This window comes from Bombus affinis, chromosome 8, assembly GCF_024516045.1.
Source record: "Bombus affinis isolate iyBomAffi1 chromosome 8, iyBomAffi1.2, whole genome shotgun sequence".
Taxonomy (NCBI): domain Eukaryota; kingdom Metazoa; phylum Arthropoda; class Insecta; order Hymenoptera; family Apidae; genus Bombus; species Bombus affinis.
Window position 1 is genome coordinate 13052926 of NC_066351.1, and position 27444 is coordinate 13080369.

Here is a 27444-nt window from a genome sequence, read left to right on the forward strand (position 1 = left end):
ATCTGGCGATGAAACGATCATGTTTACCTCCTTAAATTCTGTTGCCCGAATGGTGTCGCGTTCGATTTGATATCGCGTTATCTATGTAGTTGGATATATACGGATGAACCAAACGATCGTAAGGTTAGATACTCAAATCGCGAAACGGTACCTTTAATAAAGAAATTTTCAATTCAGCATGTGAATCGTGATTCAACGGTAACGAGATTTCTTCTAACAATACTAATTTAATTGCAGCACAGTTGTAAATACGTTTCAATCGACGATTATTTGGCAATTACTCATTCATTGAATTCGATCTTACGAAGGGAAATGGTAGAACATAACCTATGCAATGTCTTATTTTCAGATGCTTTGCGTAAAATATGCCAAGAAAACTAATGCTACGATTCTGTTTAATGTATTTTCAAAGAGTTGGTACTCTCGACGTAACGATAAAAGCACCGATTCGTACAAAATTGTCCAGGCAAATAGTGAAAACTTAAATGGTAAATGTAATCGTTTCTTCGCGACGATAGCTCAACGGCAAAAATCCTTTTCTTATAATCGTTCTTGACTGTTTTCAGATGTGGATGGTGCTGTACTTGGAATAAATTCCAATTGGGAGCTTTTAACACCAAGGGGATTCAGATTTTATTTACCAGGAAGCATCGGTCCCGGCTGGTCGGATGTAACCACGACCATTCAGGTCAAGACACAATTAGTCGACCTGCATCCCAACAAACAGATCTTGGTAGATGATCCCAAAGAAAAATCTGCTCGCTTATTGAATCGTTCGAGAAGGAACAATCAGCATTCAGAGCTTCGCTATGTAGCACAGGAATGCCCTTTGTTGCTAAGAAAAGGTATAGAGGAGCTATTTCCTGGATGTTTAGATGTTGGTTCTCCCCAGCTTACCATCGTTACTGTCAGCCAATCGATTAACCGGAAGGTTATGAAATGGAACAAAGAAATAGAAACTGAGAAGCTAGCTAAGCACGTAAGTATGTATGACTTTATTAAATTCTACCGAAAAGTATCCTTGTCTATATATTTAAAGAATAGCCAGTGTAAAGCAGGCAGTGAGTTGTCAATACGATCTGTACAAATTGTTTCTTCCTTTATCTACAGTTTGTGCTAGCTGCTTCAGATATTTGTGCAAAATTGAGAAGAATGGGTTATTGGGCAGACTTCATCAATCCATTTAGTGGACAACCACATTTGAATCTACAAAAAAATAGTACTCTTTACAAAACGGACGAGCGATTTCGTTGCTTAGGATTTAAAATATTACATAGGAACAATTGTAAGGTCATTTTGTGCGATAATAACGCGAAAAATTTTTTGGGTAAGTAAGCGTATGCTTTATTTTCAATTATAGATCACTCGATCGTTTATCGAAGATTTTGTCGACGTCGCGCGGTTGTACGATTCAATCGACAATACGGTCACTGGTACCGTTCTGTACGTTGCAGGAAATTTCTACACCACAGCTCCTGCGAGTACAGAACTTTTAAGAGAGATTCTACACGAGTGCGAGCTTGTAAATGTTAACGAAGCTTAATAAATGTAGAGCGAGAGGAGAAGGAGAAGATAGAGTGTCGATATATATATACCAAATACAGTTTTTAGGAGTGTTATATTGCAGTTTTTCATCATTTAAATGATACTTAATTTTTGAATTGAGACGTATTGTATAATTCTAAAAAGAAATTTCATACGATATAATCGTACGTAAAAGGTTTGTTTTCTTCGGTACGCTTTACATTATCACGTACACCGTTTCTTGCAACACCTTGCAGTTGTATGCTAAAGATGGAATTACTTTCCTAAGAATGTGCAACGTGTGTCATTTCTTATTCTATGTTGTACGTAAATTGAAACGATCATAGGTAACTAATACCACCGGCAGGAGAACTCTGATACACGAGGTAAGAATAAATATTTATCTAGGAGCGCGAATAAATTCGAGTTTCGTTTAAATCGTTTCGCAGCGAGCGAAATAATGCGAAGAGATGCGAGAGAGGATCGCGTTCGCCAGGAAGAAAGAACATCAGTCGACTTCGAGTTTGCGGAAAGAGCCAGAGATACCGCACAAATCGTCGTTCGTCGAAACATAATGACAATCCGCCGATGTAATCTCTATGTACATGTCGTCGAGCTCTTTTATTCGATTCCTCTGTTCCCTCAAAGTCTTCTTGAAATTTGCTGAAAAGCAGAACAAAATGAAACTTTGACTAAAACTAAAACTTCATCGTCGATGGTAAACGATTATCAATACGTATATACATACCGATCATCTCGCAGAGTGGAATTTCTCCGCCGTACTCTTTCGGCAAGATTCTTGGATCAATCGCTGTTTTCAATTCATCCAGGCTCTTGTGTACCTTAATGGGAGTATAGCACAGAGATTATTCGAAGATGAACGTTCGATGAAAGAAAAATGTAAGATCGCGCATACAAACGTACGTACCAAGATTCGATTTTTCAACTTATCGTTCAGAAGAGAAATGCCAAACTCGATGACTTTGATCGCGCAACTCGGGATATTAACAAAGTGAGTTTCTTTGTGTCTCATGGGTGTACTGTTTTGAATACATCGTAACATGTTACGAATATCCGTTAGGGACCAGGCGCTAAGGTGGCCCATTGTCAATCCAGATTCGTCGTTGATGTGCGTGTATCCACGGACTTGATTCTCCTCGTCGTCCATTAGAGATTCCACTACGAGACTGTGAGCTCGAGCCATTTGAGCGGACGTGTATTTGTAAGGATCGAAACGCCCTTTGGAGGAAAGGATGTCAGTGGTCGAAAGACGCGTGCAAAGTAACGGGAGGAAACAAAAAGACGAAGGAGGAAGAGGTGGAAAGTTTACTTTGAGAATAGAGCAAATCGAACTACTTACATGTCGGAGATTGGCGGATACTCACCTGCGCAAGAGAGTATCACTCGTCGACCATGACGGTCGCGTTGCATCAACGGTATCAGATAACCAGCATCTATGATAGCTTCGATATCTTTATCTTCGACATCGAGATTTTGGAACCAGTTTGGATACAATTGTCTGATAGTTAAATAGCGTTCGAGCATCTCTTCCGCCATCGGCACGCTAAACTTCTTGGTTCTAAGGAACCTGAGGAGAAAGGCAGCGTCCGTTCTGCAACGCTTGATATTAGGATGCTTTTGAATCCAATCTCTGAATTGTTTCAAGGTTTCTTCCCTGATGGCATCGTCTTCGCGAAGTTCTACGCGGGCGATCGTTCTCGTGCTCTCGCTTAACGCGCATCCGTAATTTTCTTCTTTCGACTTTGCCATCGTTCACGTCCGAAAGAATCAGACAAGTACCGCTCTCCTTACGGATCGCTCTGCGCTCTCGGTTCCCCTCTTCCTCTTGCTCTTCCTTCTGCTCCTCCTCCTTTGCCTTCTTGTCCTCGTTCCGTTGTTGCTGTTGCTGCTGCTACCACACTACTACTACTACTTCTATCCCACTTCTACTCCTTCCCCTGCACTTCTTCCTCCTTTCTCCGTCTTCCCGCGTCCTCGTTTCGCTCGTTCGAATTTTAAGCAAGCTACCGACGATTACGAGACTCGGCGAGTTCTTACGCCATTCGGCGACTCGTCGTCGAGGAGAAAGTTCGACATCGATCTACTTGCGAGAGAACAACTGTCCTTGCGATTCTTCGCAGCGCTTTCTAACAACCAACGTTACGACCTCGCAAATCTTTCACCTATCTTCCGATCTCCATGTTTACGACCTCGTTCTCCTTCTCGTTAACAAAGCGTTAACAGGCGATTGGGAATATCCGTTGGTCGCTTTTTGTACGCACATTCGTCGTAAAATTGTAATCGCGGTTCGGAACAGAATATAAAAAACACGCGAGGAATCGCGACGTTTATATATAGATGTACGTTTAAAAATCGAAATAGTTCGTTCGATGTGACACTCTAGCCGTTCGTAGCATGGTGCTGGCAATCGGTAACGCGGCACACCAAACGACGTTCGTATCCTTACAGTTAGTCGGAAATGTACGGCTAATCGCGACTAGCCAAGGTCGTCGATCACTATTCGCGTCACAATATCTTGTGCCGCGTTGAGAAATCTTTCTCCTCGACCGACTTGGACCCGAGTAATCCGCTTGCTTGCTCGCACGATCAATTTAAGGCCAGATCGTGGTACGCGAACCGCTCTTACCGCTCCTACTTTTCCCGCTCTTACCGCTCTGCTTCCTCTCTTCGCACTCGCTTTGCTCTTCTCCTTCCCTTTACATAGTTCTTTTCATTTTCGAATGCCTAAAAGATTCGACACGCACGCGAATAATACTCGTCGCCGTTCAAAGGTCCCTGCTTTAAGAAACTGTCACCTTGAACGACGCGACGTCGTTTCTCCATGCATTTGACGTATCTTAGACGACGGGAATTGTCGAGTTCGTAACGCTCGATTCGATTCGCGGACCAACAATGCGCCTACATTATTAGACGGTATTAAACGGTATAAAACGGTATAAAACGGTGGCCACTCGAGGGTTCACTTTCCTCTCGTAATTTTACGTTTTACTTTCACCGCGAGTCTCCTTTCGGTCGACCCGCTGAATAATATACTACGACAAAACGTCATCGACGAAACGATCGCAAAACTCGGAAGATTTCCCGTTGTTGGTCGAAAGCAGCAAACGGCAACGCCAAGGTAAAACGCGCACGCCTAATAAAATCGGTCTTTTTTACGATATTACTACCGGTGGTTTTTTTTCACTAACCGCCTTCCGCTTTTCTCGACATTCTATGCTATTTCCTTTCACCGTTTGTTCCCTCGTCGACTCGGATCGATACACATTCCTCGCGATGTTTATACGTTCTTTTTTTAAACGCTTCGAACAGGATTTTCTCGATCATAGGTCTACGATATATGATTGGCCGTTACACGTGACCGGCGTTTCTTCCCATTTGCTTGCGTAATCAGTCGTGTACCAGGACGTTTCTCGACTCGGTGAAAGTCGCCGTTCAATCTGCATTTGTAGTTGTGCCTTTCTATTCTTTCCTACTTTACGCGTATCTTTGCACTCCGATTCGTCTCTCGTGCTTTCTCAAGCTGAGCTTTACATCGACGTTCCGCATGGTTATTGGGAAATCGTGCGGCTTGCATTTTCTTTTCGAATTGGTATTTACATCGATGTTGCAAGGAAAAAGGGAAACAAAAGAAACGACCAACTCGTGAACAAAATATAATTGGTGTATAACGTATGCTTACATTTTTGTTTCGCTCCATACGTTTCTCATCGATCGTCCATGTACATTATACAATCATATATAATATACGATCGATGCACGATGTACAATATACGATCATATTCGTTTATCGAAGAACATCCAAGTTCCGTTGAATTGCCCTTTTATTTTACCCCTGTACTTCGGAATCCATCGATATAACGTACTTTGATACACGAAATATTACGAGTTTCGCGTTCATACGCGAAACTTTTGCGCGTACGCGTAAGTACATACTCGATAGATAAAATATTACACAGAATCGTTGAGAAAAGTGCAAACGTTGCAACGAGATAGCGCGATCCTGCAATTCGGAGGGCTACCAGCCAATGTCGAACCTGGAAGCATCTGACAAACGTTTCCACGAAAACTCCAATTGCAACAACCGCGTAAAACATCCAAAGAGTCATCTAAGGATTACATTGTCGAACGTCAGGTCCCTACTGTCGCGCTGCGTGACCGACTTTTTGAACGGATTCCACGGTAATTTCTTAGCTACGTGGGCGGTGGTAACGGAACCGGCAGGACTCGGTTGACCCGAGGAAATGCCGGAAGAGCTGCTTGCCGAAACGCTTCCCTTGTCCTGCTGGTTAACCTTACCCGGTTTCTAGAAACGGTAGCACAAGTCTCTGATTATTATCGTAGACCGTTTCCGTAGGTCAACGTCGATGAGACCACGTTTGCGTTTACCTTTAAGTAATTTCTGTCCATCGGCGTAACCAGTTTTAAGTTTATAAAATCACCGGATTGCTTAATCAGCCGAACCACTTGTTCGTGGGACGACCACTTGACATCTTTATCGCCGATTCCTACTATAAAATCGCCTTCTTTCATGCCACCCAACTGAAGAAACAAAACCGCTCGTTATAACAAGTATAAATATTTCTTGCGAGACCCGTATTATTTATACGTACGTCGGCCAACGAATTGTGATCGACCGCAGCTATTATTACAGGAGCATCGCCCCGTACGCTGAAGCCGAACCCTTCGCCGTCGGGTCCTCGTTGAAGTTGTATCAATCGTGGCGCGGTCCAATGTCTTTTAGCTGAAAATATAGCGACCGGACCCAACGATCTGAAAAGATCTTCGACTCCGTGCTGCCCGAAATCCGGATGAGTGATGCTCAATTGGAACTTGGTGGATGCTACGCGAGGGAAAACGATACGCAGTTTCGTCACAGGCACCGGCTCATCGAAGATCTAAGGTCTAAGGATAGATGAAAGAACCCGTGCGTGTTACCTATGATATCCGGAGGATCCAACAATCCTCGAAAGTCATCCTCGTCCCCGATGCCATTGTAATCCTCTACCGTCGATTCTTGTACTCTCTTCAAGACTTTGGCAAGCGCCTGTTTCGCTTTCAAGTCTCTGCACATTCTTTGCAGCCTCTGACTTTCCTCGTGCAGGACCAAAGCTTCCCTGAGATGCGCTTTCGCTGAAATAGCGAAACAGCGAAAGTGGTAAAATACGAACGGAACAGAAATCGAGATCTCGGATCGGCTAACGATCGCCTACGCACCCAGTAGCTTCCTCTCGTTATCGTCCCGTGGCACGATCACGTCGAGCTGCGTCTTTCCGTCGCTCCTTTGCACGTGTTCGAGCGCGAGTTTAGTTTCAGCTCGCCATTCGGTAATCGCTCTATCGAACAATCCAAGTGCGAGGTGCTTGTGCGCGAGAGCCAGGTGGTGTTCCCGTTTTACCAAGATCAACGATATCCAGGTTTCCGGTACGTAGTCGCGGACCGGTTCGCGCGAAATCAACCCGTGGACATCGCTGTAGACGGCCGCAACCTAGGCAATCGACGATCGTACGCCATTGGGTAAAATGGTACGCGGGATCTAAGCGAAATACGGGCGTATTAGATTTACGCGTACGTAAAATTTTGTCGGCCGCTACCTGTGACGCTTCTTGCGCTAGGTCCAACGAAACGTCGATGTTCCTCCCGTCCCTCGATTGAAGTTCCAATTTCTCGAACAAACATTCCCTTGCCTGAGCCTGAAACGAGAGAAGAACGAGACGCGCGTCAGACCGTGCTCGAACCGTGTTTCCCCACCCGGACACGCCGCTCTCCTTCGATCGTAATCGTTCGGTTTGCGGCGAATTCGAAGCGCGTGCTACGGCTACGAACGCGTCGTTACCAGCATCAGTTGAACGAGCATCTCGAGCATGTCCGGCCCAAGATCCATACTCGGTGCGTTGGTAAAGTTTTCGTGTATGTAACGAAAGGTACCGGCGGCTCGAAGGAACGCGTCGATCGCCTGGTCCAAGCCTCGCGTGGACAGACGATCCTGCTTCGCAGCCAATTGAGTGTACAGAGCGGCTGCGTTGAACAAAATCGAAGCCTTCTCGAACGCGACGGTTCGTTGGCAACTGGGAACCCCTGTCAACGAGTCGAACCACTCGAAATAGATGCCCAGACTTCGATCGGGAGGGAAGAATCTTCGCTCGACGAAGTACAGTTGATTGTAGTAGCGTAACAACAACGCGATGCCTGCCGCGTCCCTGGTCGGCGTCCGCGTCGCCTTGAAACAACAGCAAGAAAATCCGATTATCTTCGACCGTTGCATCGCAATCGTCCAATCTTGCTCGTAACTCACCTGTCTGGTTTCCATCAGATCTGCGATCGCCTCCTCGTAATTCGTTCCGTCTTCGCTATAGTGTTCGAGGATAAAGTCCTGCGCGCAACATTCAAACGACAGTCGAATCAAAACAGTGAAAGAGCGAAAGAGAGGAAGAGAGAAAGACAGGAAGAGACAATCGAGCGCGTTACATCGATACGCGCCGCTTAGCGACCGCGTCGAAGAGTTCGCGTCGGCAGATCCACGCGCAAAATGTCGAGAATCACGCTCGATTTATTACGAAAGCGTTCGGAGCACAACGAGGGCGAGATTTCGACGCTCGAGGAGATCGCGTTGCATCAAGAAAACATCGAGAAGATCGAACTGATCGACCGAACGTGCAAGCATTTGAAAATTCTCTTGCTTCAGAACAATCTGATATCGAAGATCGAGAATTTGAGCAAGTTGAAGAAGTTAGAGTACTTGAATTTAGCGCTGAACAACATTGAAACGATCGAAAATTTGCAAGGGCTCGAGAGCTTGAAAAAGTTGGATCTAACGGTGAACTTTATCGGCGACCTTCGTGGCATCAAAACGTTAAGGTACATTTATTATACATATTCGATATACATATAGCCGTTCGATCAGCGAAATTGTTACGTCGATCGTTGCGCGTGGAACGTGTCGCAGGTACAACGAACGCTTGGAGCAGCTGTTCTTGATGGGAAATCCGTGCGCGGATTACGAAGGGTACAGGCAATACGCGATCGCGACTCTAACGCGATTGAAGGAGCTAGATGGTACGCCAATCGACAGATCCGAACGGATAAGAGCGTTGCAAAGTTACGCCGAGAGCGAAGGGGAGATCGTACGAAGTTGCGCGAGATACAAGAAAATACGGGAAGCGGAATTACTCGATTATCAGGAACAAACTGCCAAGTCACGAACAGATCGAGTAAGCGAGTTTTCCTTTTCCTTGTTATGGCGCGCTCTGCGTTCGCCCAAGAATTTGATAGCGTTACGTCTATTATCCGTAGAAAGTCGTGAACGCGGAGGAACATCGCCACGAGGAAGGGAAGAAGGAGCGAGCGGAAAAAGAAGTAAACGAGGAGGAGGAGGAGGAGGAGGAGGAGGAAGAGGATGAATCGTTTTGGAATCGAACCAGTCGTCACACGCCGGAGGAACGCGTCGCCATTGCGGAACGGTTTATGCGAAAAGAAAAACGAAGAAACCGGGAGAAAGATCGGAGCGTCGAACCGCGAACTACCTACAGGTTGAAGCTGTTCGATCCACAGGGTAAACCGTACAATATGAATCAGCCGAAGGTGCCGTTTAAATTGAACGAGGAGCGATACAGCGACCGCATCGTCTTGGAAGTGGCTCTGTACAAGTACGTATCTAAGATTGGACGAGACGATCGATCAGCGGACTCGACCCGAATACGAGATCGGCTATGATTTCAGGTATTTAGACACTTGCCACGTTGACGCGGACGTGCATCCTGAGTACGTGCGCGTCACGATCAAGGGAAAGGTACTGCAGCTGACCCTGCCATGCGAGGTATCGGTGAAGGATAGCACGGCTCGAAGAAACACGACGAACGGCAGATTAGTGGTAACGATGCCGCGCTTGAATCCGTTACCTACGATTATCCCTTTGCACAAACGGGCGATCAAAGAGGAGCCCGATCGACGTAGAACGACGATCGAACGGCGATCGACGACAAGCGTACGCGAGTACTTGGAGATAGGTCCATCGCGAGCGAACGACTTGGACTTTTCGAGAATCGCCGCCGAGCCGATGGTCGACAGGCAAAAGGAAAATCGTTGGAAGCCGAAAGACGAAAAAGTTTGCAGCGACGACGATTCGGGAGTACCGCCGCTCGAATGAAAGCCAGTTCTCGTGTTAGGCGGTGCTCACCTTGAACGGATCCCGAAAATCGATATCTTTGGTTTCCTTCAGTCCCAACGGTATCATCGGCATTGCCGGTTCCTCGCTAAACACAGAAAAACACACAGAGTCAGGCTAGTTGCTTAGAGCGGCATCCTAGGATCTTAGGTTTAACGTCGAAATCGCTCGGAGAACGATAATCTCACCGACCTGTCGACATTCTGATAAAGTTCGACCGAGCTGTTCAACTCGGCAAGCTGTTCCTTTAGCAACTGCAAGTTCGAATTGACGAAACTCAATTCCAGCGCAACGGTCTCTCGCAGCTTTCTGTTGGTCGTGGCCCTGAAACGTAAAACGTACACGTGAGTGTGAGCGGCGTGCATTCTACGAGTCGTACAAGGAGAAAGGCAGTTACTTGAAGAGGTTTTCCGCGCCGGCTCGCAACCGAAGCTCCTTGTTGATCTCCTGATTCAGTTTGCTTCGTTTGTTCTGCAATTTTCCTCGGCAAGTGGCCACCCTAGGATCGGAGCCCTGCACAGCCAGTTGAACGTGCCGGTTACCAATCGTGACGCGAGAGTTGGCTCGAGTCGAAACTGCTGCCAAGATCGTCGCTTATACGATATCGCGCGTTACCATCGCGAAAAGACGAGCGACCAAAGTCCTATCGACAGGAGAGCCGAAGCTCGACCGAGTTCGGTGCGAAAGAGACTCGGGGCCTCGATTAGAGGCAATCGCGAGCTGTAAACGCGCGATCGATTCCCAAACAAAAGAACGTGATTCGAATATATTTCTCACCCCCAGGCTCTTTTTCGTCGAGGATTCTCGCAATATTTCTACGTCCTCCGACCGACAGGAACAACCTTTTTCTATTCGCAAATATCGCGACGACGCATTCCCGCAGTCCGTCCTCTTCTCTCGTTCGTCCAACGAAGTCGGCCGGGATGCGCGATTCTTCGATAGAGCCGCGTAACAAGTCCACTTCAACATAGTACTCGTTCTCGCAGCCACATTGTTCGTCTCGATCGCTATTCCATGCCCGTTCAATGCTGCGAATACAGAGAGGAAATCGAACGCGTTCGCCTTTCGTCTAACCTCTCTTTCGATTTCGTTACTCGTTGAATGCGATGCACGGACTCGGCGGCGGCAGAACCGACGCACAACGCGGTCATAAACGCGATCCAACGTGACTCTTCCTACCCTTTTCGCGTTACTCTCTACGATGCGATTCTTTCATAGCATCCTTGATGATCGAATCGCGTGCGTCGCGTCGTGAAGCTCGGCGCGAGACGCGATCGCCAATGAATTTCGATGCTTGTCGCAGGAATCGTGATCGAGAATCTGGTCCGTCGAACGAGAACGAGAAGGAGACAGGAACGCGTTTTGCGATGAAAAAGTTTTCTGGTTTATCTCGCGCGGTACATCGTATCCCGAGGCTTCGGCCGACTCCGCGGAGCCATTCGATTCTCGGTGAAAGGAAAGAAACTGTTTACGAATTATGGTGGGGAGGAGGATAACGTTCGCTCTACGTATCTTGCCGGGTGCGGCTGCTACGTAGCACCGTAATTTTAAGGTCGACGCGCTTCGTGCTCGATTACCGATTTTCCTCGCGGTTCCATCGCTCCATCGAATCGACCGTCTTCTTCTCGAATACCGCGCGTCGATTACCACTCGCCGCGCTCTACCGATCGCCGGTCGGTCATTTATCGCATGAAATCGGCCGGAAGCCGGAATCGAGCTGCGCGACCAACGAGAAGTAGCAAAGAGGAAAACGGTGCGAGGCCTTACCGTCGTGATCACCGGTCGCATATCGTGTTCCATCTCCGCGCGCGATAACGTCGAAGAGAACGAGTTTGACGCGAAGATGCGGGACGCTAACGGGACCTATGCTCAACCTCCATTTGCGCGAATCCGATGTCGGAGAATGATTTGCCATCAAACTCGAAACCCGTTGGCGATATCGTTCCGCTTGCGTGGGGCGATACGGCCGATGGTGGCGGACAAGGAAACGCGAAGGGAGGCGAACGTAACGTTCTTGTCCGCAGCGGTGCTAGATCTCGCGTTACGCGTTCCACCTTCCACGTTACAGGTTACGCGTGGTGCATCGCCGCTCGAGTTCACCGGACCAGGCACGCTCTACCGGATCCGAGGCACGCTGTTTACGCTCGCGTTCAAACAGGAAATGCAGCCTTCGCCTGCTGCCCCTCGCCTTGCGACCCTCTTCCTCCTTTTCCTCTTTACTCTCCTGTCGTTTCAACCGTTTCCCTAGATCACGAATTTCTCTCAACGACGACGAAACCAACGATTTCGATTTACCTGTAACCTTAAATCCGGAAGAATCAGCATCGTTCCCCGAGTTTCTGGGTACACTATCGAAAATATTCGAATATTCGGCTAATTTCCTGCTCTCCCGTCCTTGGAACGAGCACTATTTAATGCCAACGAGTGGAAGCCACTGCTAACAGGTAGAACGCGAAAATCAAGTTCCCTCCTGACGAGGAACGATTCAAAATAATCGACCTCTCTCGATCGCGCACACGTCGAACAACGATAAATCCGTGTCTCTCGGTTCCATAGCCAATTGGGTAGTAGAAACACCTAGTATGTGTAAGCCAACGCGAAATATATCGATCGTGTTTCTTCACATTCCACTCGCGTATACAAATCGCGTTCGAAACGATAGACGGAACATTACAGAGGTAGACGCGTTCGATGTTTCCGCGATGCGTTTCTTTTCTATGGGAAAGCGGAATTCCCAGGGCCGACGAACGGTGTTACCCTCGTGAAAAGGAGGGAGAATGAAACGAAGTTTCAGTGAGAGGGGATATAGACGAGTGAGAGCAGGAAAGAAGAGAAGATCGTCCGAGAAGATTTACAGATCACCGTTGACTCGCATCGATCGAAGCGCACGGGATAGCGTGCGCGCGCGCCCAACACAGTCCGCTGATTTCTCACCTTCCGTGGTCTATTCCAGTTGACGACCGATCGGGCCCCTTTGCTCCTTCGGCAAATGTCGCTTCGACTCGTCACAGTCCGCTCCCTTTCGGGTACCCTCGGACTGTTTCGTTTTCTAGTCCCGTACTCCACCACGAATACTCGCAATAATTCGGATTCGCGCGCGCACGCCGATCTTCGTAGTCACGCTAGACGACGAGTTTTCGACCGATTCGCGTCGAGCAATCGCGTGTTTCGCGCTTTCGTACGTGCGGAACGCCATTTTTCGATTGTCATTGCTTCGCGAAATCTTTCACTCGAGATCATTTACTTTACTTCCGAGTTCCTTCTCCGTTCGGCGAATATTCCTACCAAATCGTTATGCCTTGGATAGATTTTCGATGCGAGCTATCATAGGGGATGGTTGATAATTATGTAACTGATTACGCGATGCGCTGTTCGATAAGTACGATTTGTTCAAACATTTTCGCCTTAAGTCATGCAAATTTCGATCATGTACTTTTTCAGGCAGTTGATAATCCTATCCAGGACCGACGTTCTAACGTTTATCAATGGAGAAAGTCGAAATTCTATCTGTCACGTTTCACTTTCCGAATTGTCTATCGTAGATCGGTGGAATGTTTGGCACTTTTTCGAAACGCCACCTGTAACCGTGACTCTTTTTATTCGTTGTTACGATTCTATCGAGTTTCGCACGTTTCACCGTCATATGTGGCGAGTGCGCGAGCTCCATATGTGTTGAATCACTCGATGAGACGCAGAAACACGAGTCGTCCAACGTCGTTCGATCAATGGCAGAAAGATGGCGCGCGATCGAACGAAGAAATCGTACGAGCGCGTTACGATCGATCGGCGAAAATACATCGCGATAAAACCTAACAAGATCGAAGCTTGCATACTCGTGTACGTTCAGATAGGGGCGCATACTTTTTTCTTTCCATAAAATTTATTATCGTTGCGACTTACTACTTCAGACAAGCTACACGATGAATAAGACTAAGATTGCGACGCGTTCCCAACGCGACGTTATATCGTGTAAACTCGCGCGTCTCGGTTTGGTTGACGCAAACAACAACAAAGGTAATGTATGACGTATGACGCACGATGTATGACGCATAACTTAAAGCCGTAAAATGAAAAATTCGTTTACTGGACTTGTCACGATACTCACCCTAACGAAACGTGGCTTATGAATATCGTCTTCGACGATATCTCCCGATACGATAGGTATGTTCATTGTATTCTATCTAGCGCGCATTTGCATTCTATCGAGCGCGCAACACGTTTCACCTTCGGAAAGCGAGAACACGATATTCAAGATAGAATAGAACGTTTTGTTCACGATGTCAATGTTTCCTTTTCCTGTATCCTTGGATCGAGATGTTCATAATCGTAATCGCGAGGTGTTCGTAAAGGAACAATTGGCTGGCGCGATCGAACAGAGATATGGATCGATTCGATGGAAAAGCAAGAATCCAGACTGCAGCGTCGATCGATCGTCCTCTAGTCGATATTCGAGGTTGCACAGTCCGCTGAACGACGCGATTCGTGCGGAAACCGAGTACCCGCTTTCCTTCTCGGTAACGAGACTAGACGAAACCGCAGCACGAGCCATCGGTTAAAGATATTTCGAGGTTGAAAATGTCGTGGTCTTGGTCACTCGCGATCACGTGCTCGCGTGCCACAGTTTTCCAACACGTTTCAACGTGAACGCAGCCGCGTTTTGACGTACCGAACACGACTGCGAGACTAGTCGAGAAATACTATTTGCCGACGCGAACGCGATCGATGCACTGTCGAGAACGTTGAAACGATAGAAACACGTCATTTGCTTGTGTCCCAAGTTGCCGTCCGTTGTTGCCTCCGTACTACACTCGTTCATCCAACACACGCGTGTACTCACAAAGGCATACGGTCCTCCGATCGCACGAATACGCGAGACCTCGCCTGCTCGCAGATGGATTCAACCGTTCTCTGCGCAGGTGTGCACGCGAGTATGGGTGTAATGACGCGGCCAACACTATCGCTAGTGCATGCGTGTGCGCACGAAATACCCCATCGGTGTAGCTGTTATGTCGTAGGGCTTCTTTCTCTCTCTCTCTCTCTCTCTCTCTCTCTCTCTCTCTCTCTCTCTCTCTCTCTCTCTCTCTCTCTCTCTCTCTTGTTCGTTTCTCGAGCGACGATCGAAAGGCCGCAGAGCAGCAAACTCTATTCGATAATTTCGATGCGATCTCTGTTATTTCGTTTACTCGAGTCACCGCCGTCGATGCAATTGCGAGAATTCGCGAGAGATTCTTTTTGAAAGGATCGCGACCGGTTACGCCAATGCTTCCGTAGCTGGTATATATACCCGCGACACACTTTGCGATACCGATCGTCGCTCAAACACAAACCATGTTTTCGCGATTCATCCATTTAGTTATCGAATACCACTCCCTTTAGTTAAAGGTGTTTCTATGTATCGTAGTAGTATAAGTAAAGAAAACACGCTACGTTCGATTGTATTGATCGCAATGTATTGATACTATCTAAATTCACATATTCACAATATAGGTACAAATTTCTGTTGGATCCGACGTCAGTACATACAGTATAAACAATCGTCGAATTCGAGATTCGAAAAATAAATTGGTATTCGGTTACGTTAACGTACCATTCGCATCCATGGCCTAAAATATGTTGAAATTTTTACAAATTGTTTCACGTCCGAACGTTTTGCGCAAAAGTGCGCAACATCGTCGCACGATTCTCTTTTCCCTCGACGTTTCCATCGATTTGGCACGGTTTTCAAAGGTTTCGCGTTGAGTCAACGAGTCGATTACCGCTACGCCCGTATTCACGCGATTGAACGAGGCTGATCCCATCACCGTGCTCGAGGGATCAGCCGTCTTTGGATAAAAGTTAAGAAAAACACTTGCTGTACGCGAATGTACGTATATGCATATTTACATCGTATATTACTTTGCAATTGTAAAACGCGAACTTTATATCTAGTAACCAATTTAAAAATAGATCGATCGATAAATCGAAAATCTGGTAGAAAATTCGGAGAAACTACTTTTCACATGTATTACGTTTATCGGCGCATCGGAGTAGCATTCAACGTCATATTGTATATATTATTATACCTACGAAACAATCTCTTGAGACGTATCAAATAGAGCAATAGGAAGACTGCTAAATTAATCGTAACTCGTAAAAATCGAAGCTCGTTCTTCCTCTGTAAACCGATACCGAAGAGTCGCGAGGCTTCCCGAGTTTGTCTTTCTTTTTCTCTTTCTTTCCCCCGCTTCATCGTTTACCGATAAAACAAACATTCGATCCATCACAGTTTTGAGTTTAGGACGGAAACAGGATATTCCATGGATTATGCCGAGCTTAACAGTTCTCTGCAACAACGATCATTAGGCAAGGTATTATTTCGAAAGTAATCTCTCTATCTATCTATCTCTGCCGACTTTATTTTCGTCGCGATCTCTTCTCGCAATTTAGGAACGTATCGTACGCGATAATCGATTTCGAATATCGTGATATCGATACGCGTATAAGTACCACATCGTCGCGAAAAGATCCAAATACGTATACGCTTAATATGCGTCTAAATACTTACGTCGAAAGTTCCCTTCCCAGTAAACCAGTCCCGACTAATCCTGTACGCGATCGACTTCTATTAAGTTGAGCTCTTCTCTCTGCTGTAAAAAAGAAACATTTACGTCGTTTGTATCCGTCTGTTGTACGCTTGTACGTGCTATATTAACTTGATCGGTTTGCGTTACGAACGATCTACATTGTAATCCTTTCTTACACAGCTACCTAAACTTAGCTGGCTAAATTAACTACTGTTTTAGCGAAAATAGTTTAAATACTGATCGATAGTACAAAAAATATCCTTTATTTATTTGAAAATTACGATATTTACAACGGATGCGATTACAAGTAATCGATGTAGGTGCGCGAGTATATATTCCATGTTCGTCTCCGTATCTAGATCACAGAATGTTGTACAGTCGATAAGTTTTCGTTCCTAAAAATTAACGTTAAATCGTATTTTACGTGTTTCTTTCTTCTTCTCTTTTTTCCGCTTTCGATAGACTGGCAAAGTCTCCGTCCTTGATTAGTCGTCGAGCTAATGCGATTCTTTCAAAAACGAGACCAGCGAGAAAAAATGAGTAATAAGAAGTCAAAGATGAAAAATGGATAAAGGAAAAGAAGCGTGTGTCTGAAACGGCCAAACGCCATTCGATGACATGAAATTGAAATTTCGTAAAAAAAAAAAAAAAAAGAAAGAGCTAAAAAGGAACTGAAGAGAAAAAAGAAAGATGAAAGAAGCGACGAGGCGAGATTCAGTCTTGTCTTGTGGTAAAAAGTACAGGAAACTGAAGCATCATATCGTGAAACCGTCGTAGTCGCGTAACGTGTCATGTTCGAAAGCATCACGATAACGTCTACGATAACGATACAGACGTTCGACGTACCGTCTACCAAAATTTCCAAGCCCGTTTCTGTCGTTTTCTTTTCATTAGAACGGTTTGTTTCTCTTTGGTTGCAATCGAAGGTATATCATCGCATTCTCGTTTGTTCGATGATTTGATCGATGCCGCGTCCTTATTGCGTACGGACGTCGAACAAAATTCTAACGCGTTATTCCCGAATCCTAATCGGTGAAAGATGTCAAGGTTGTTTATTCGAGACTCGAGAGCGGTGTCGGTCATTTGGATAGTGATTTCAGGTTGAACCAAACGTCTCAAAATTGTGAATTGATCGTTCGAATATCGTATGTTGCACAGATCGTTTTCATTCTCGTCTTTGCAATGAGCGTTATTGTCCCCGAAATTTATCGTTCGAATCAACTTTAACGGAGAGGAGATCGTTTTGCCGATTCTCATTGCGATATCGCCCATGGATCGCGATATTCTGATCGACGCGGTGTCGGAAGTGGTATCGGAAGCACGGCAAATGGAATAATTTTCGATCAGCGAAACGCTTTCGCTGCTTGGGCTGCCTAAATAACCAAACGATTTTGTTTCGCCGACGGTCGCCGACCTCCTCGCATGCTTCGATCTACGACTTTGAACGGCACGACGCACGATACTGTTTCTCTTGTGTTTCTTACTTACTACAACGCGTCGTCTTCTCACCGGACTAAGTTTCAAAGCTTCGCCTACTAAAACCGTCTGATACAAAACACAGGGTGAAAGATGCAAGCTCGAACACGGCGACGGATCGTTCGATGTTAGAGATTCGACGTGCGTCGGTGTGCGCCTCTTCAATTCGTCTATTACGAGTCCATATGACGAGGCCGACGACAAAGTAGCAGCGGTCACGACACCACATTGAACAGAATTGCTGGATGAATTTGAGATCTTATCGAAATTTCGAGATCTTCTTATAGAAATCTCTCTTCTCGGAGTTTCTTCGATCATCGGTCGATCGACGCGTAATCTCTTGCATTCGATTTCGGCTTGTTTGCTTTTCTGAAACGAACTGACTCTAGACAGAAAACTCTCTCGCTTGGGCGCTCTCGTGGCACGATCGAGCAACAAACGCTTATAGAGTTGTTGATTCTCTTCCGGTGTCGTATACTGTGCGAAATCGGAACTTGCCGAGCTCGTGACTGCACCACGAGGAAGAGACGAGGCGACGATTTTATTTCGATTTCGAAGCATGCGCCGCTCCGCTTCTCCCGATTCGTACAATTTAGCCAGCAACAACTTCTGCTTCTTCGTAGATTTCGTCGTAGCATATGCAGCCCTATAGAACTTACCACCAGCGGCGCGTACTTGACGTTTTCGTCGTTGATCCGGCCGACTGAAAGCGGAACCAGTTTGAAGAGCCTCCATTAAGCTGTCCATGACACCTTCCTGCGTTTCGTGGGCGTTCATGTCAACCAGTGCTCGTTTCCGTGCAGCCCGTGCTGCTTTCTCCGCTTCTGCTTTTTCTCGTGCCTCTCTCGCTCGTCTTTGCTTCTCTTCTCCCTCTCGTAGTTTTATTATTTCCTTCTGAGCATGCTATAAGAAGAAAGGAAGAAAAGAAAAAGAAAGAAGAAGAAAACGTATCGATACAAACAGTCCAACTCTTCTTGATTTCTTCGCTTACCATAAAATCGTCTTTAAACGTTTTTATATCTCCAAAAAATTCTTCGATCGTGTACTTTTGCTTGTCGAAGGAAAAGAATTCCGAAATTTCGGTGTACAAACTGTCCATATGTTTAAACATATTTTGAAGAACTTCGTAAGATTCACGGGCTTTCTTCGCAAAAGGCTGCGAGTCGATCACACGATAATTAAGGAAAATCGATATATACGAGTACAATGCTTGTTTGATCAACGACGATTTGATTATCAATCAAACCATTAAAAATAACGTTCGTAACGTTTGAGAGGCGGGCAAAAAGAAATGCAAAAAAGGATACACCCATAACATGCAGGAACAAATCGTCATTCGATTGTGGGATTTTGGCATTCGATAAATCTTGTTCAAGATTTCGAATATTCGAATCCATCTGTCGCAACGTTCTCTGTACATTTTCTAAGGAAACACGACTAGCTCTGTCCACGTGCGCTAACTCTTCTGGGAAGCTCAGACACTCGGGAAATTGTCGCTCTATCGTGTCCACCAAATAGTGCATCAGAGTTTGTTTGTTGTCGACGTCCTTGGTGCTCGTTAACTGAAAATCGAAAGGAAAGATATGATATCGCGAACGATGGCGATCCATCTCGTGTTTACGGTCCAATGACAAAGCGTTACAACACACCTTGGTAAGAAAACTGATCTCGAATCCGAAGGCTTGGCCGTTTTTCGAGCCAGAATTCATGTAATTGCCAAGCAGCAGAATAAGTTCGAGAATTTTGGCAAATTTTTTGCTACCTTTTACTTCTTCGCAGGCTGCCGTCCCCGCTACTATGTCCGGCTTTACATCTTGCACCAGTTCTTCGTATCGTAACATGAAACTTAACGATCTCAGTCTCGGCAATAATCTCTTGATCGTTGATATCTATAGTACACATCGATTCGAAAATGTTTCAATGATCTGAAACGTTCGAAGAATCTTCGTCTTCCGCACGAGCGGAAGCTTGGTTGAAACATTTTAATCGTACTCACGGTAATGCAAAATTGTTCGGCCTCTGTCAAGTCGTCGTACTGATCTTTGTAAAGTTGTAGCTTCGACAGTTGGTCCGGTGGTGGTAAATACTGTATCAGTCCTTGAAGTATATTGTCCGAGATAACGGGTCCTTCGCACTTAAGTAAACACGACTTGACCTCTTCGTACGACGTGTGTTTTAAAGTACCATTAAGCAGTATAAGAATATTTTGTGCAGCTTTGCCATCCAGGACTTTTAGGTCTTTAACTTTCTTCGACGGAGCTGATCTGCGCAACCAGGAGGAAAGATAATCATTACGTTAGCAAGATTCTTTGTGTTTCATATTTTAACAACGGATAATCGTTATTAGATCGAGAGAATGATTGGAACGCTGTCAAATTACTTGTCCACGACATCGTCGATTTTCTTCCCACTCGGTTTTGATGCGAACTTTTGAACTAAGCCGTCTAATATTTCGGGCTTGGCCAACTTATCCTCTTGCACTTTTGTCCAAAACGATTTTTCCGTAAGTTTATGAGGCATGATCTACGGCACGTGTTTGCATCTCAATAGTTTTCTAATTAGGAGAAAAAGGAAAGTCGTATCTGATAGATATTCACCGCCTTCCAGTTTGCTCTCTTCAACGGTGCGTCAACTTCCCACTTTTTCTTCGGCTTCAGTCCTAAAGGTAGCGATTGTGGTGCAGCGTTCAAGCTTGGAACGAACCCAGGCATCATCGGTGGAGGTACCGGACCGAATCCTGGCATCGGTGGAGGTGCCGGTCCCGATCCCGATGCCATACCAGGCATAGGCGGTGGCGGAGGTCCCGCAAATCCGGGAAGAGGTGGCGGAGGTGGTCGCGGCCCGCCGAAACCTGGTAGCGGTGGCGGCGGCGGCGGCGGTGGCATTCCCGCTCCGGATCCGCCCGCATTTGCAAGCGGAAGCGGTGGAGGTGGCGGTGGATTGACTATTCCTGGTGCGGACGAACACTTCGCAACATTCTGTGTGCGTGTATCGTAAATCAAAGGGGACAGTTATTACTAATTGACGTAAATTACAAACGTAGATTAAAAGTAGAAATCTGCGTTTACTCGGCTGAGCGAGTTCAACGACAAACTCACAGCGTTAACACCGGTCGATCTCGCTCCTCCTTGTTCCAGCTCCCTGATCTTGTTCTCCGCGTGTTGGAGTTTCGCCTCCGCTTCCTGCTTACTAGCTATGGCCTCCTCCAACTTTTGCGATACTTCGACCAATCGTCTTTCTTCCTCTGCCCGCGATTTTTCAACCAACGTATCAATCAACGGTTGAACGTCGATTTGAAAGCGCTTGGTTGCGCTAAAATCCGGATCACAGCCTGAACGGTGCAACACTATTTGCGATACGCATTCCTCTATCAATTTATAGTAGGCCGGCCTGTTGGAGGAAAAAGAAAAGAAAAGGGAGGGAAAGGAAAGCAAAGGGAAGCAAAGCATAGGAAAGAAAAAGGATGGAAGGAAAACAAAATAGTAATAGCAATGATAATAGAAATAATAAAAAAAAACGATATCGATGAGTAAATATAGTATAATAGCATGCAAAAGGTTGTAGCTCTTTCCTACCTCACCAGAGCATCGTCTCTGACGAATAAAAGATGTTGAAGTATCGACAAAAAATATGGTTCCGCGGATGTTTCCATCACCATATTTTTAATCACTTCGAAACAATCGTTTACGTCGTCCAATTCCAATCGAACATGATCGAATCTTTGAACAAATTCTTCGTAATCTTCCTCCTTGTGATCGTTGAAAATTTTTAGATGTCTGGCCAGATCCTCGGATTCGTTCTTTTCCAATGTCTCTAAAATATCAGCCAAGCCAACCCGCATGATTTCGTTTCGCAAATGCAATCTAAAGTCTAGTTCCTCGGCCGAAGAAATGATGGAATTGATAAGTTGAAGGCACTCCACCTATCGGAAGAACGTGTCGTCGGATTACGAACCAAACGAGAACGAGAAAGGAAGAAAAGAGCGAAGAGCGAAGTTTAGTCGGGAAAGACAGGAAGAGAAGAAACGTACCCGTAAGTTCTCATTCTTCTTGTTCATCAAGCCCTGTACGATCGGTAAAAATCTTTCCCTTCCTTTGAATTCACCGTTCATGGTGATCGCGTCCAAGACTTTCTTGTGGCTGTCGCTCGAAATGAGACAAACCGCGCCAAGCAATTTCACAGCTTCGGACATGACCGATGGTTTGGTCGGCTCCAACGATCTAGCTACGATCGTCAGTGCTTCGTGATGAGCCAACATCTCCTTTATGCCGACGGTGTTATTCATAATAGCCTTTAAACATCGGATGCATTCGTACTGTATTCGCTCGTACCGGTTGTCACTGTCACAGAACATGGAAAGGCATCAGTGTAACGTCATCTGAATCTGTTACAGCGAACAAAATAAAAAATAAAAATATAGTTCCGATAAGCTACAGTCGAGTCAACTATTCGAAAAGGAATCGCATTAGTATCCACCATCATCGTGGAATACTCGAACAGAGTAATTTCGAATGGCTCTCGATTTTCGACTAGTCGACTAGCGCTATTGTACAGAGCATCGCATAGGCAGATCATCATGCAATTAAATACCGATCGTGAGCTGATATTACACGTTTCCTAGTTTAACTCTAATTATAGAACCTTTAAAAAGTATACTTTCAAAATAAATAATAAGATAAATAATAAATAAAAAGCTACGTATCGAAAAGTGCCGGTTGTTGGCATAGAATGGATAGAATTTCATCTAGAAGTTTATGTTACATACATATGTATATGTAGAAGGTGTATTATATGATTATACACGTATAGGAATACGCACGCGCGTTATCATACATACTTAAACGTGCACCAACATTAATATCGAAAGCTAAAAATAAAAAAAGGAAACGATGCAGAAAAATCTATCTCGCTAATAAAAGTAAAGCAAATAGTATTTTTACATAAATTACCTATCGTAATATATGAAGGCACTGCAATAGAATAACACGAACATTAGAAATTCTTAGTCGGACAATATCGAATACCGATGCTATGACACAACGCAACGATGTTTTTTTTATCGGTAATACTTACTTCCGATAGCATTCGTTGAGCGTTGCTAAAACCTGTTTTAATCCTTTGGTACCGAATTCTTGAACCCAACTCAAAGGATTGTTCGTCAACGCTATTCTTAACGACTCGATGCAGTTGTAGATTTTGTTGACGCTCAAATCGGGTTGTGCCAAATACTGTATGTAATCCGCTGGTTTATCAAATTTTGATCTATTTTCCTGTATGCTACCTTTGTAATGCAAAACCAGCATCTCCCTCTTCTTTGTTTCCGATTGCTGTCTCAAGGGCTCTTTCTTCTCCTCGGTCAGATTCATGTTGGCCTGTTTTTCGCGAAAACTTGATCATCTCGAAAACCTCCACGCGTGTCCAGATAGCGGTCGTCGATTGACAAATCGACCTCAACTCACCAACATCTCCTCGAATTTGTCGTTCACCGTCTCTTTGTCCATTCTTTCGATGATACAACGTTGTTGTTCAATTTCATTGAAATCATCACCGGAATGGGGTCGTGGTATAGTGTTGTTTCCCGAACCACTTCTGACCCCACCTCCACGCCCGGACTTTTTTGGCCGGCCGAACCATGTGTCCAGCTGAAACAGAAAATTAAAAACAGATAGAACGGAAAAAATATTCAAGTGATCGCGTTCGTCACCGTTCTAATACGACCGGATGTTTTAACGCGGAAGCTTCGCACGCGCGTAGCATTCATACGCGGCGCCGGCGTTACGTTTCAATTTCCAATCGTACATCATCTTTCAGCGAATTGACCGATAATTGTCCCTCGTCTTTGTATCAGCTTTGCATCAGCTTTATATCAGACAATAAACAGTTTCGCTTTTCAATATCGAGTCTTACCCAATCTGTGATCATCGGTCGATGTCTTCTCGTACACGGTAACGGTAACGATGCGCTAGAACCGCGCGACTCATCGGAGCTTCTCTCTCCGAATCAAATCTCTGACAGCTTCTACCGCGTAAAAATTCCCGATATCTCTTGCCACTTCTTACATCGATACCTTTCAAATTTTTCAATGTACGAACCGATCGAACACGACGTTATCACGATGTTACCACGATCTCTCTCGAAAAGATATCTTTCGCGATAAAGAGAACTTCGTAAAGTTGGTGAATTTCGCGATTATTCGTCGCACGAAGTTTGTTTTCACACAGCGGTAAATCGACAACGCGGGCGTATCTCTGGCTCGGATAGGCACTGAATCGTAGAGCGAAACGTATCCTCGAAGTAACCTCGCGAGCGGATGGTAAGATCAAGTTAACGGCATTAAGAACAGCGAGTCATCGAACGGGTCGAAAGAAGGGAAGTTTGAGATCGCGTTAGTCAGAGTGGCGGATTGGAGAGACGCGCGTGCGTAGTCGATGTGAGTCTACCCACGACCGGCCGAGTAGATCGTCGTCGTATCATGTCGCGCATCGGTGTTTACACGTTCGCGTCTCTCGATGCGTTCACCGACGGATTCAGGCAACCAAACGTTTCTTCGATCTTTCTCACGTTTATCGCAACGCTACTTTCTCCCACAATTTCAGTCCCTTACGATCGTTCCAGCGCAGTTCCTTTCCTTTTCTCGTCTCGCCAGAATTCTTTCTCTCGCTCTCTGATTCTTAACTTTCGTTCTTTCGCGTAAAATGGGCAAACGCGTAATTATTCCAATATCGATAGAATCGCATTCGTCACCCCCTAAGAAGGACCGAGTGTTGACGATTCTCAGGTCCGGTGTCTCCTACGTGATACTTCTCGTTGTACGTCATAACCGCGAATAGCTCAAGGTTGCGGCAGTTCGTATAAAAACGTGGTCTCAAAATGATGGAAGCGTCACTCGTGCCACAAAAGGTATTACGTTTCGATACGACTTCGCTTTCAAGACACATGTCTAAACGCTAACCTTCCTATTGACTATAAAAACTGCAACAACAATTCGTTGATAACGCTGAACGTGACAAACAAGAAATATGTCGACGCAGAGTCACATAGTACGAGAAACGAAATATCTTTCGCGCGTGCATGAGATCAGTTGTGCGAATAATCGATGATGTAATCCACTAAACTGACAGCTGACTCTACTTTCCTTTAATTTTTTCGTCCGTTGTCTCTTATTCCTCTCGTTCCCTACTTGTTCCTGCGTCGGAAGAGCCAACTATAACCGCTCTCGTAGGTTGTACTTACTTTAAATACCAATTCTCGATTATTTATACCTCAACCGTTAGAAATAAACATAGCGTAAAGTGTTAGAAATCTTTTGAATTTGTGGAATGTGAATAATGGAAGAGAGAAAACCGGTTTTCATTCTCCAAACTCTTCTAAAATTCTTGAAAATATTGGAAAAGATCTCAGTTACAGTAAAAGAGAAGAAAAAAGAACGAGGAAAGGAACGAAGAAGGAGATGAAGGGAATGAGAGAGAGAGAGAGAGAGTGGGGTCAGAGACGTGGAAGCGACAGAAACCGATATGAAAAAAAGATGAAATGGAAAGAGTCAAGGTATATCAAACTAAATTGTCGCGTCCCTGATAGCTTGTTACCTTGTCCTAGTATCTCATACGTCGTGCATTACGCTTTCGTGGAATAATTGTCTTTTCCGTATGCGAAACAATTTACCTTGAACGATCGTTGTGACTCATACGCGACGACACTGTTATTTTCGATTACAACGGTCGAAAACTTGACCACCTTTTCTTACTTATTCGGTCGGAATTGAAATTTATTTCGATTTAATGCCTTTTCCGTTATCGCGTTGCGCCGCAAAGAAACTGATAATTATACGGCAGGAAATGTAACATATATACTTACATACGTGTACGTATATACACCGTATCGCTATTTCGCGTTTGACAAACGTATATGCATATTCCGCTACTCAAAAATATCCTAATTTTGCCTTTTCTACGTTTTCTTTCTCTTTTTTTTTTCATTTCTATACATGTGCATATACTATAACGTTGAACGTTACACGTTAATTTCAACTTGGTGGATATATTTTGCTTTTTACATTTTCATTAAATTTTCTAACTATTAACAATAAAATACTTACAAAACCTACAGACGTTTTGTCTTTCCTGTTGGCCATAGCTTAATCTCCTTCAATTGTTACCTTCTATTGTACATTTTTCTCCTCTGTAAGAAATATAAAGAACTTTGTATAAGCATAAATCTTTGGTAATGGTCTACGTATCAATGACATAGACTGCTTTATGTCGAAATAACTACTTTACCGATAAGTAGCTGTAATTACTTTAACTAATTTTAGTTAATATTTTAGCTGATTGTACGTGATAATGTTTTAAGCTTGGAAAAGCAACAACAGGTGGTACCAGAAACCAAACTACTACGTATGATTAAATGATAATCAAATATCATGTACAATATCTTTATATTAAACTAAAGTGTAGTAAATCAAAGCTAGTAAATAATGACTATCGTTCTTGACTCTTATCTTTGATTCTTATTTAAGCAATGTAAATTAAATTTTAAATGGATCAAGCTGTTACCAAACTATTCTATACAAAAAAATTTTCTCAATATGAAATATTTGCTGAAAATGACGATACCATGAAAGTAGTACCAGTAAAAGTAGTTAATTCCGATAATACATTTTACTTGAATATAAAATGACCTTTTTTACACAATTGTTTTTTATACTTACCTGATTTGATTTAAAATTTTATTCATCAAGGGATACACTTTTGGTAACCATAAATTCAGCGTTGTTCGCATTCATTCGTAACTTGTATAAAATTAATTCGGCAATCAAACTTAATAATTTGCAATAAACCATAGGAAAAATACTTGCAATTTCTTGAGCGAACTAAAATGATCTTTCCACAGATAAATATTCATTTCATCCGTTATGACAATGGAACACCTGCCAATACGATACAACCTCCTAAGGAGAGAAAAATTGTCAAGTTATTAACTAAAATTTCTACACTTTCACACAAAAAGGTAATGGACTATAAAACGCTGATAACGAATTACATCGACTAGGGAAAGAAAACCGTCACATCAGTTAATATTCGTTAAACGAATAACCGTACCACAACGAGTAGCATGCGGAGAAACGTTGCTCGAACAGCAGCGCCAATCAGCAACGAGCCTCGAATGCTAGTTTCGCCGCAAATACCTATCTACGTCGGTATTGTAGAAATTCTTTTATCGCTATTGACTGTTGCCTTCCTCTTATAACTCTCTTGCGTATTATATTCTAACGGTAGACGCGTAACCAACACCAAACGATATTGTAATACTCTAGTAATTATTACATTACATATAATCTATAGATATATATATATTCCTTATTTCTTACATAAAAAAAACATTTATCTATTCGTAAACTTTCTCATATTACCGTAGTGTGAAATGATATCGAATAACGAGTTTTATAGAATGCAAAACATTTATTGGTTTATATAGATTTCATTAAATTTAAACTATATCAGTTCTGTGCATACATATTAAAGTAGAGTTATTACCGCTGATCACATTAAAAATGTATGTACAATGCGCGATTTCACTGTTATTCGTGTACCGAACTACTGCTAGGTAGAAATTGATGAACAAATATTAATCCTCCTGGAAATTTCTCTTTCCAAAAAGATAATTTTATGTCTGAATTCGTTTCTACTAGTATCGCTCGTG

General features: G+C 44.3%; 5 protein-coding genes and 1 long non-coding RNA gene across 7 annotated transcripts; 3 read left to right on the plus strand and 3 right to left on the minus strand.

Annotated features, from left to right (window-relative positions):
- The first annotated feature begins 30 nt into the window (after nucleotides 1-30).
- On the plus strand, nucleotides 31-1619 carry LOC126919269 (cobalamin trafficking protein CblD). Its single transcript, XM_050728238.1, has 5 exons — nucleotides 31-198; nucleotides 350-488; nucleotides 567-979; nucleotides 1111-1327; nucleotides 1455-1619. Exons 2-5 carry the CDS (start codon nucleotides 350-352, stop codon nucleotides 1541-1543), a joined length of 858 nt encoding a protein of 285 aa, XP_050584195.1. The 5' UTR covers nucleotides 31-198; the 3' UTR covers nucleotides 1544-1619.
- Nucleotides 1453-5044, minus strand: LOC126919265 (clavesin-2). Its single transcript, XM_050728231.1, has 4 exons — nucleotides 2910-5044; nucleotides 2453-2763; nucleotides 2273-2366; nucleotides 1453-2187 (listed from the first exon to the last, which is right to left on the minus strand). Exons 1-4 carry the CDS (start codon nucleotides 3292-3294, stop codon nucleotides 2033-2035), a joined length of 945 nt encoding a protein of 314 aa, XP_050584188.1. The 5' UTR covers nucleotides 3295-5044; the 3' UTR covers nucleotides 1453-2032.
- A 138-nt stretch (nucleotides 5045-5182) lies between these two features.
- On the minus strand, nucleotides 5183-15002 carry LOC126919235 (rhophilin-2). The gene is made up of 9 exons (XM_050728155.1): nucleotides 13812-15002; nucleotides 7838-7915; nucleotides 7379-7762; nucleotides 7137-7235; nucleotides 6760-7030; nucleotides 6481-6675; nucleotides 6156-6385; nucleotides 5932-6084; nucleotides 5183-5848 (listed from the first exon to the last, which is right to left on the minus strand). The coding sequence occupies exons 1-9, from the start codon at nucleotides 13875-13877 to the stop codon at nucleotides 5648-5650; spliced, it is 1677 nt and encodes a 558-aa protein (XP_050584112.1). The 5' UTR covers nucleotides 13878-15002; the 3' UTR covers nucleotides 5183-5647.
- On the plus strand, nucleotides 7913-10488 carry LOC126919253 (dynein axonemal assembly factor 11-like). Its single transcript, XM_050728203.1, has 4 exons — nucleotides 7913-8400; nucleotides 8489-8753; nucleotides 8836-9188; nucleotides 9262-10488. The coding sequence occupies exons 1-4, from the start codon at nucleotides 8072-8074 to the stop codon at nucleotides 9686-9688; spliced, it is 1374 nt and encodes a 457-aa protein (XP_050584160.1). The 5' UTR covers nucleotides 7913-8071; the 3' UTR covers nucleotides 9689-10488.
- On the minus strand, nucleotides 10105-26598 carry LOC126919210 (protein diaphanous). 2 transcript variants are annotated; one of them, XM_050728060.1, is made up of 17 exons: nucleotides 26453-26598; nucleotides 25841-25923; nucleotides 23205-23387; nucleotides 22819-23117; nucleotides 22695-22715; nucleotides 21776-22085; nucleotides 21321-21667; nucleotides 20844-21135; nucleotides 20343-20723; nucleotides 20126-20268; nucleotides 19742-20009; nucleotides 19395-19634; nucleotides 19053-19307; nucleotides 18737-18901; nucleotides 18405-18648; nucleotides 16251-16332; nucleotides 15135-16029 (listed from the first exon to the last, which is right to left on the minus strand). In XM_050728060.1, exons 2-17 carry the CDS (start codon nucleotides 25874-25876, stop codon nucleotides 16008-16010), a joined length of 3288 nt encoding a protein of 1095 aa, XP_050584017.1. In that variant the 5' UTR covers nucleotides 25877-25923; nucleotides 26453-26598; the 3' UTR covers nucleotides 15135-16007. The 2 variants fall into 2 exon arrangements, with proteins under 2 accessions (XP_050584016.1, XP_050584017.1); XM_050728059.1 differs by lacking the exons at nucleotides 15135-16029; nucleotides 22695-22715 and adding an exon at nucleotides 10105-10219.
- On the plus strand, nucleotides 23383-26219 carry LOC126919292 (uncharacterized). Its single transcript, XR_007711532.1, has 2 exons — nucleotides 23383-25290; nucleotides 26069-26219. It is a non-coding gene; the product is annotated as an uncharacterized LOC126919292 (long non-coding RNA).
- Nucleotides 26599-27444: the final 846 nt, after the last annotated feature.